We start from the raw sequence: 9,989 nt of genomic DNA, 5'->3' as shown, positions 1-9,989 counted from the left end.
TCAAGCAGGGTTATTACTGGCCTACTCTAAAAAAGAATTTTTTGAATTTTCTAGAGCATGTGAGAATTGTCAAAGGTATGCCAACTTCTTCAATGTTCCGGCTACTCATCTCACTATACTCATCTCACTACTTTTATGAGTTCTTGACCCTTTGCTATGTGGGGGATAGATCTTATTGGGGAGCTGCGCAAGGCTGATGGAAAAGGCTGGTGGACAACAATCACATCGCCACAATTATCATCTCATCATATAAACAACAAAGTGATAATATAATATTTTACAGTTTTATTGTGAAAACTATATGAAGATTCATAAATAAAGCATGCCAATAAAGATTCCAAAAAACATCCAGGTAAGTCAAAAAAATTAAGTCTACAATTACGAGGCAAATAAATGGAGTGTCCGTACCTCTAATGACTCTAGAAAATAAAGTTTGAGAGGAATAAATAAGAAATCAAGGAGCCTCTTTAGTTGCTCCTTTCCTAATCTCCTTCCTAAGGTCATCAGCAAGTTTCTCGATTTTTTCATCAAACCGGTACCAATCAAACTCATCAATCTTTTCTAAGAAGATATTTATAAAGTTAACAGGTCCCCTGTTCTCAGCCTCATCAATGGTAATTGGGAGGGCATCAACAGAATCTTTAGCTTCCCTTTCCAGCTTAGCAATACGATCTGCAAAGTCCTTTATCTGGGAGTCTGTCTTCTCTTTCTCAGCAATATGATCCAACTCGAGCTTCTTTTTGGCTGACTTCTCATCTTGAAGATTTTTATTAAGTTTCTTAGTCGCATCCTCAAGCCTTTTCTTCCAAGTATCCTCCGAGCCCTCGGCATTGGTCCGAGTCTCCGTAAGTACAGATTCGAGGGTCGCTAACTGTTTGCTCATCTTTTGATTCGAAAAAACTAAGGGCTGAATCTCCTTGTGAAGAGTGGTCTGATGATAGAAAAGCTCTGTTATAGCTCTAGTCATGGAAGCGTTGGACTCCTCCATGGACTGCTGGGACCAAGCATACATATCAGCTTTTGCAATATGGGCATGCACCAATTTTCCAAAAGTCTAGCTAACCTGTCCAGGAGAAGGATTTAATAAAGAGCTTGTGTTTTCTTTGGTCCACTTTAGTGGTGGTTCTTCATGAGTAATAATGATCTAAGTAGGCTTATTTCTACTAGAAGCGTGGAGCAGATGGATGTCAAAGATGCTCATTATATGTTATCTGCTTAGGAGAATCCTGGGCAGTTATACCCACAAGGGAGGAAGATTTTTCCTGGTCACGAGAAGGGTTATTAGAGGCACCTTCCACCTTGTTCTTCCTAATGAAAAGGATCGTGGGAGGTTTCTTGGAAGCCATGCATGTACAATAAACAAAAAATTACATTAGTACAAGAAAAAATCAATAAAGTAAGCATGTGAATGCATTATAGTTCAATGCAAGTGATATGGGATGCGGCAGATCAACGTGGGCTACCATGAAATCACTACTAGAAAAATGCCCTTAGACATCGATTATAAACCGATGTCCTTTTTTTTTCAAACCGATGTCTTCGCATGTGCAGAGAAAGGTAGGGGTATTTAACATCGGTTTTTAGCCATTGTTAAATATGTACATAATCATCGATTTTCTTAGCAAACTGATGTATAATTAGTCCTTTTTTTAATAACATGTTAAAACTAGATTGTGAAAAATGGTAATTAGGAGGTTAAGAAGCAACTATAAACATCTAACAAGGAAGAACATTAAACTGATAGACATCAGATTCTTAAAAGAAATGATGTCTTACTTTGTATAGTACATTAGTTGCTACATAGAATCGATGTTAAATATGGCATATCACATCGATTTTAATTAGGTTAGCGATGTTAAATATGGCATATGACATCGGTTTCACTTAGGTTAGCGATGTGAAAGTCCCTATTTACATCATTTTTCCTGTCAAAATTGTTGTGTTTTGCTTATTTTTGACATCAGTTGGTTACTAATTAAAAGCTATATCAATTAACAAACAATCTTAAACGAGAACAAACATATACCAAAAAACTTATATATCAGCATTCAACCAACATATTTCTATATCTACATCTATATTAACATCAAAAATTACCTACTTACAATCATATTTCTAACCTATCTCGCTCACTAAAGCCGCATTCCCCAAGCAATTCTCCCCGGATGGATATGCTGCTGAACCGTAAATAGTATCAGCTGAAGCAAAGTTGGTAGCATCATGTACAACTCCCACAAAACCTCTAGCTTCGTCAATGACTTCATAGTTCTTGCCTTTGTGTTCCCTAGCCGTAGAGCAAGAACAATCCTGCTTTGTTCTAGACGAGCAGCATCTCTTTCAGCTCGCTGCTGAATTTGTACTATAGAGAATGAACACAAAAAAGGAGAAATTTATGAGTGCAGGGTAAGAACTATGGACACTACACTCTTTATACTATTCAAACTGATAATATTCAAAAGTTCTTTGTGATATTGGGAAATCATGTAATAACTATACAACACAATTAACTTAACAGATGCGTCTAAATTATATGCATATAGAGCCAAATATAATTCAGGCTTTGCAAATGTGCTCTTTGTATGTCCATTTTGGATATAGATCCAAATATTCTACTAAGATGTTCAATTTTATGCATAATCAAGCATCTCAAATAGCCATTGTATTAAATTCAGCTTGTAATTGAATCGTGCTAAGCTAATCATGTACAAAAAATTTAAGCACTCCTGCATAATTACAAAAAAATCCTGGAGCTTAAGACATGAAATTTACATACCATTATAGTATCGATAAATTTGAATACTAAACCATATATGTTTGCTGGTGTAGAGCTTCATGACATGTTTCCCCCTGAAGGCAAGTTATAGGACAGGTCTATTCAATATGTTGAATCATTTCTAATAATTTAAAGATCAGTATCAAATAACTTCTATATGCAGGTCCGTATCAAATAAACTAGACAAGACTAAACTAAATTTTTTAGTAAATGATTAGCACTCATTACTCAACATCAAATCAGTCACAATTAATTGCAAGTGGATAAGAGGTACACAATTAAAAAAAATTGCTTACCAATCCACCAGTACAAGATGTAACTGCGTGTTCATCCCATGATAATGAAATTCCATCGTAGCGACTATACCTTCCACCATGTCCCTGGGTAGTTCTAATACGATGATTGATGACTATGTCAGCCATTGTCCGAACTTTATGTTGCCTCATCTTATGAAGTAAATCTTTTAACATGCTCTCAGAACCATATGAGGAATCAGGAGAATAAAGATTTTGTGGAAGGTAACCTGCAGTCAAACAGATTTTTGAAATAAATGTAAACCGTTATGAGAATCCTCGTAGAAGTAACTAAAAAACAATTTAACAATATGTAAAACGACTATGTTCATATATTTGTACCTTCAGGTGCAAAAAAATTGCTTGGTGGTGGTAACCAGGCTGACGTAAACCCGGACTTTGCAATATCAGAAACTTTAGAATCTAAATTTCTCCACCAGTCATGTTTGTGAGACTCCCAGTTGAAAGCCTGTCAAACAACTCTTTTTTAGCTATGCATAGACAAACAACTTCTATGTCTTTTCCAAATGTACTAAGAAAAGCAAAACAAAATCACAGAACCATAGCAATTCTATCTAAAAAAAACACATTGTTAGGTTACCTGCAATAAAATTTCTTTTCCATTCCGTATAATTGCCACTACAAACACAAATGCAAAACACACTTCAGCTGTGTAATTAACTAACATATACACTTCCGAAGCCAGAGGATGCTGATAAACATTCCAATCAAAATGAAGTTCAAGCTATTGGTCGTGAAAATGTGAACCATTTGAACAATACTTCAATTATTGTTTAGGACTAGTTCATCAAATAATATACTTGTTCTCCCTCATAAAGTTTTGGTACATTAATTTTTTTATTACATTATTTAATTAGATATTACTTTTACCTAAAGAAACACTATTAGAAGTACTTGGACTCAGACATATATGCATATACAGTTGTAACATATAGCTGCAAATTAACGTAACCTAGCGCTGCTAAGTGTTAGTGTATGGTTACGATGAATTGGACTCATAAGCCGCCTTTTAGAAGAAAGGTAAAAACACAAAACAAGACCATATATGGTTAGTATAGAGGCAAAATGACAATAGAACAAGAAGTAAATTGTAATGTGACTGTATCAGGATCAACCTGTTGAAGGCTTTCATCAAACTCCTGCAATGCAATAAAATGAAAGAATACAGCAAGAAGTGAGTAATGAAGTAAAAACACTTGAAATTTGGACAAAATAGGAACTAGTAAAAAAATGTGTAGAATTGACATACAACATAACCCACAACGAGTCACTTGACGATGATCAGTTAACCGTAAATGTGTAAAAATGAATTCAAGAAAAACTGCACGATCAACAATAGCAGAGGAGGTGAATTTAGCATAAGGCATTGCGAAAAAATTGGAATAGCAAACAGGTGAGTAAACATAGTATAGAAGATAGGAAATGAAGTGGTACCTGGAAGAAGGGGGCGAGGGAAAGATATAAGTTTCAACTATCGCAGTGTTGTGTCCACTTCATTTTGATGTTTTCAATATATGGGGCTGACATGGGAAAATTAGAGGATGCATTTATTAATTTGATTTTGTTCCTTTTGGCACGCACAAGTCCTACTATTAATTTTGGCTTCTAAATGTAGGAACACCGAACCGCAATTCCAATTTATAGTCATGAACAAGAGAAATACAGGTTGGTTTTTTAATACAGTTTGTGACAGATTTAATTAAAATTTATAGAATTTTTCTAAAATATTCTCAATATCTATAAGGTATAATAGACCAAAGTTAATGATTTAGGATTGTAGTTGTAGCTGCAGCTGCAATAGTTAAAGAAACCATATCTGATTTAGTTGTGGACCTGAGCCTGCCCAGAGGTGCACTCCCAGGTACTTAATTCATTATAGCTTACTCTAAATAATTTGCTTGTTATATTAATGCTCATTGTGACGAGCAACATGAGCCAGTGATTGCAGAATCATATGGAATCATATAAGAATTTATAAAATCATAATATTCAAAAGTAGACCAGCTGTTAATTGATTAGGAAAAAAATATTACCTTCCACCACATGTAACAATATCCCATTGCTCCAAGGGAAGCCACTGGCATTAAATATGAAGAATAGCTTCCTGTGAGAAGAATTGAGAAGTTCAAACACAAGTGCAAATTGCTATAAGTACATTTAAAAGCTAAGAAATCATCCATGTCCATTAATAGACTCTATCAATTTGGTGAATCAATTGACAGAGTGTAGCTTAAACTTATATACAGCTGATAATCTTCCAACATTAAATCACCAGGGACACTGAGAGAGAAGAGACACTGAGAGAGAAGAGAGAAAGAGAATGAGAGAGAGAGGAGAGAGAATGAGAGGGAAGGGGAACGGTTTTGGTTAAGGGGGAAAAACTGTGAATATATTTTTGGTTAAATGGGGAATATTTTGGTGCATTAACGGGGAAAGAGAGAAGCGGGCATTTTTTATTTTTTTTAAAACGATTCTAAATATTGGTTGGTTAAGATACCGATATCTTAAAACACATTTAACATCGGTTTTGAAGCGTCGGTGACATTTTTAACCGATATTAAAGGGGTGATGTCGTAGGCACTATTTCTAGTAGTGAATGCATATGATATGAGGTCTATATAGCCTAACATTCTATTTGTTAATGAAACATGTATTATTTTGGCTCCAACGAGGGTTGACAACACTCTTTTTTAAGGTCTTCACCTCTTGTCTTAGAAACTCACACCACGTTAAATTATTACTTTTAAGTATGAGTCAAAGGTTTCTCTTCTCGTCAGGAAGTTTAACCATGTTGTCTCCATTCTCCTTATCTTTGCCTTTGAGTATGGGGCATAATGGTTGATCTGTGACAAAGTGGGAAAATATAAAATTTATTAGTGACAAAGTGCAAGGTAATGGATATACGAAAGGGTACTAAGTTGGGAGAAACTTACCAAGACTAATGTTAAAATGGGTCTGCATATGAGGAATGTCATAAATATAGAAGTATGGCTTTTTCCAGTCTCCAGAATTACTTGGACTTCTGATGGTTAAATTATTTTTATAGAATTCGGTCCAGACAGAGAAGTAAACATAGTCATGGTCCTTATCACCAGATTGCTTTATAGTGACAAAGTAGCGGAGTTACATAGCCGTTAGTTTCGCGTATCGTTCAATGTCATACATGATGTAGAGTGCAATCATAATTCTATACCCATTCGGATTAATCTGGATGGGTGCATCCTTAAAATATTGGCACACCTCTCGAATGAAGGGGAGAAGAGGCGACGAACCCCCCAGTTCAAGGAGTGAGGTGGTCAAAACCATGCGGGGTGGCCTGCCCCCATTCTCCTTATGTTTGAAGCGGTAACATCGCATATGCTTTTCAGGAAGAATAACATGGCCTTCAACTTGATATCGTTCAACAACCTTTGCTCGAATGTGTGGTTTGAGGCTGGTTGAGAGATCTCTACGACAAAGTGTGAGCCCTTGCATCTTATTCTTTCCCTTGGGATACATAGTCCCTTCAAGCATCGATTGTCTAGGAGGAACATAAGCTTCACCATCAGAAAGCACATGAATGTAATCATAATTGCACGGTGACATCCTCTAGCTCCTTTGTGCTAAGGAATTCTCCCTCATCTGTTTCCTCCTTCTCAAATTTCTATTTTGTTATTTCAGTGTGAGGAAGGGCTCCTTTCGTTTGGTCTCAGACATGGATAGAGCCCCTTAGTGAGTAGGAGCTTGCATCTGGGAGTGCCTTCGCATGTGCCTCATTAGGTGGTGGTGGGGTGACCTGAGAAGAATGAGCACTCTTTTTAGAGTGGAGCTATATTGAAGCTTTTTCTTTAGTTATGGGTCACGTCACAGATAAAAGAATTCAAGAGGAGTTAGACCTTGAAGGAGTCATCTTTTTTAATCTTCAGGCATATGAGTGACTATCTCTAGTAAAATTTTCATCTAGGAGGTGAGGATTGCGATTTATGTCAATAGAGTGGGAGTTGTCCTGCATCAGCCTCTCTACACCTACAATAATTTTAGACCTTATGTGTTGTATACGGGGGTAAGAATGTTTACGTACATATAGTCGGTTTGTGTTAAATAATAACACTATGAGTAGAGCGCACGAGGTGAGGTGAACTTGTAGAAATGGCTCGTTGGATGTTAAAAATAAATAAGTGTGTGCGGGTCTGATCGAACATCAAAATTTGACAAGCACGCGTACTTGGTTTGGAAAAATGCCCAACAAAGTTCAAGATGCGGGAACCATGATTTTATTAAACCTAAATGGAAAAGAAGATTCCTCGCTAAGATAATAAAAAAATTGTAAGGAGTCCTCGCGGGTCTGCGAGCTGGCTGTTTGCGAGGACAATTAAAGAAAAAAAATACTTGTGCGAGGTGGACTACACTACAGCTCGTCAATAACAAAGACAAAACACATACCAAAAAAAGGAAAGCTAGAGGTGTTATTTTAAACTACGCAAGACAGGAAATGTGAGATGAGGATGGATCGCATGAAAAAATAATAAATTTGACACCTGAATTGAAAAAATTAAAGTCGTGAACCGGATTCTGCGAGGACTCAATAATAGGAACATCTCTTTGTTATAAAATAAATATGCTTGGAAGCTAGCGAAGACCATAAAATAGTGTAAATTGTTTTTGGATGAGTCTAGAATAATATTGAAAAAAATTTGAAGACACAAATATTTAGTTCTCTGCTACAGTCGCCTGCGCCAAAAAATTGGGGGTAGTTATTGTACTCAAATATTGATATGGGCTCTAAACTGACCCATAATAAGAATATTATTATTATTGGGCTAAAATAATTGGATCCAAAATAAAGTTGATCTCTCGTACCGGTCTATTGACCAAAGACCACAAATCGCTATGTTGACCAAAACTTCACTAGCTGACACTTGGGGATATATCAATAAGAAGAGTCTTACCATTATATTCCTAGGTGGATAAGACTGCCTCCACATCAACAGTAGGGTAGTCTTTCCCTCATATCAATATGAGGGGAGTCCTCGCCTCATATTTTAAAGAGACTTGAATAGATAAGTGGGAGTCTTTACTCATATGTCAACTACACAGGATATATAATTTACAACAGTATGACGGTGTGACCCTATTGGGGCATATCCTAAAATTTTATGGGACCATATTACGCTTGAAAGGACCTTATTGAATTCAGCACTACTTACATATTCTGGAACCACATCACATGACCAGACTCCAAGGGGTCGCATGTGAGGCCTCTACGTGTTCTCGTGCCTCACCAACGAAATATCTTAGCCTAATGCCATGACAGCCTATTATAACCTAGTTAGGCTTGGGCCATGGACTATTGTGGGCTTTTCTATGAACTTCCCAACTGTCAATGAACCCGGACCTTGATGGACCGGACCAAACCCTAATCCATCTAGATAACGTGTCCTCTAAGAACTACTTGTGGATTGAACCCCTATAAAAGGGTACATAGGCATTTTATTTACGGAGGATCAATAGTCTGAAATAAGAGAGAAAAACATTTTCTCTCTGGAATTTATTGAATCAACAAACAAGATCAGCTACAATATCCATCAAAATCCATTATGTGTTCTTCGCATTCATAGAAAAATAATCATATTTTGCTCCATGATTTCAGCAAACCTCCAAAATATTGTTATACCAAATTCTCCCTCTAACACATGATATTAAGAAAAGAAAGTATGATATGATATTAGCTGATAGCCAGATATGATAAAAGGAAGATACAGTTATGAACTGATTCATTCATTGTGCAGCAGCATGAAAGCATGCTCAAGTTGTGAAATTACCAGAGGTACAATTTTAAAGGTGACTTTTAACTTAGTTTAAGTAGCCTTTTCATCATATCCATCAAGAGCATAAATGGACCCATTATGTTCCACTACAGCAAGAGCAAATAGCTGGACAAAATTAAAATATAGCAGATGTATAATTCGAGAAAAACTCAAAAATGAATGGGAAGTGAGTGTCTAACTGACTACTCAACTCGTCGGTGTAAGCATCAGATTTATGAAAAAAATATCCCAAGGGTTCATATTTCCAGAATTAGAGTGTAGCTTGTTCCTTCATTTTGGATGTACCGACTAACTAGGGGGTGAGTGTTAGGGCGAAATCACGCACTAATATTCACGCAAGTATACACGTTCGCAAGTAATATAGAATACTTTCTAGTTCGTTCCCACAGAGACTCAGACTAAATTATTGTCTAATTAAACTCACTCACCAATGTATGATTACTTCTCAATGTTAAGACACTAACACTTAAGATTATTGATTAAATATTAACTATAATTAACTACTTAATTAATCACTTACTTAACACTTCAAATTATCAATAATAAAACACTCATGAGATCACAACTTCATTATTACTTCCTTTAATAGCCATTGTTATTACCTTTAGCATGTGACAGTGATGATATTAATCGAATAACACGAAACTGATAAAAGACAACTTTCATTGTACTAATACCATTCTACCAAGCATCCACAATTAAGATAGAAGTTGAATAGTCATCAATTATGTTGAGTTCCTATATGTCTACAGAAATTGATAACACAACGATTTAAGCACAAGTTATTCCTTTTGATTACATAGGGCAAATAAAACTGTTAGAGTTACCCACTAATCATGCACAACATACATGAACCTATGCTAGCATGGCAAGTTCTAAATCTCAAGATCCACCGTCGCTTCACAAGAGATTAACACCCTATCTTATATGTTCGCGACGCACATAAGACGAATACGCACAACCAATACTAGATATCATACAATCATCACACACTAAAGTATTAAAAAATTAACTAAAGAATTCCATAATAAATTCGTTGCAACCTCATGATCATGATTAGCCCATAATAGCACTTATCGTCATCATGGGTTCATA

The 9,989-nt window shown here is 36.0% G+C and overlaps 1 protein-coding gene across 3 annotated transcripts; it reads right to left on the bottom strand.

The window, feature by feature from the left end:
- Positions 1-1,917: 1,917 nt before the first annotated feature.
- Positions 1,918-5,355, bottom strand: LOC141696787 (putative alpha-amylase 2). 3 transcript variants are annotated; one of them, XM_074500913.1, is made up of 9 exons: positions 5,121-5,343; positions 4,522-4,607; positions 4,337-4,408; positions 4,203-4,226; positions 3,668-3,778; positions 3,409-3,535; positions 3,070-3,296; positions 2,774-2,847; positions 1,929-2,359 (listed from the first exon to the last, which is right to left on the bottom strand). In XM_074500913.1, the coding sequence occupies exons 5-8, from the start codon at positions 3,752-3,754 to the stop codon at positions 2,800-2,802; spliced, it is 489 nt and encodes a 162-aa protein (XP_074357014.1). In that variant the 5' UTR covers positions 3,755-3,778; positions 4,203-4,226; positions 4,337-4,408; positions 4,522-4,607; positions 5,121-5,343; the 3' UTR covers positions 1,929-2,359; positions 2,774-2,799. The 3 variants fall into 3 exon arrangements, with proteins under 3 accessions (XP_074357013.1, XP_074357012.1, XP_074357014.1); XM_074500911.1 differs by having other exon boundaries at positions 1,921-2,359; positions 4,203-4,408; positions 5,121-5,355; XM_074500912.1 differs by lacking the exon at positions 2,774-2,847 and having other exon boundaries at positions 1,918-2,359; positions 4,203-4,408; positions 5,121-5,355.
- Positions 5,356-9,989: the final 4,634 nt, after the last annotated feature.

Source organism: Apium graveolens, chromosome 11, assembly GCF_009905375.1.
Source record: "Apium graveolens cultivar Ventura chromosome 11, ASM990537v1, whole genome shotgun sequence".
NCBI lineage: Eukaryota > Viridiplantae > Streptophyta > Magnoliopsida > Apiales > Apiaceae > Apium > Apium graveolens.
The sequence above is the reverse complement of the archived record's forward strand: the minus strand, read 5'-3'. Positions and strand labels throughout refer to the sequence as shown.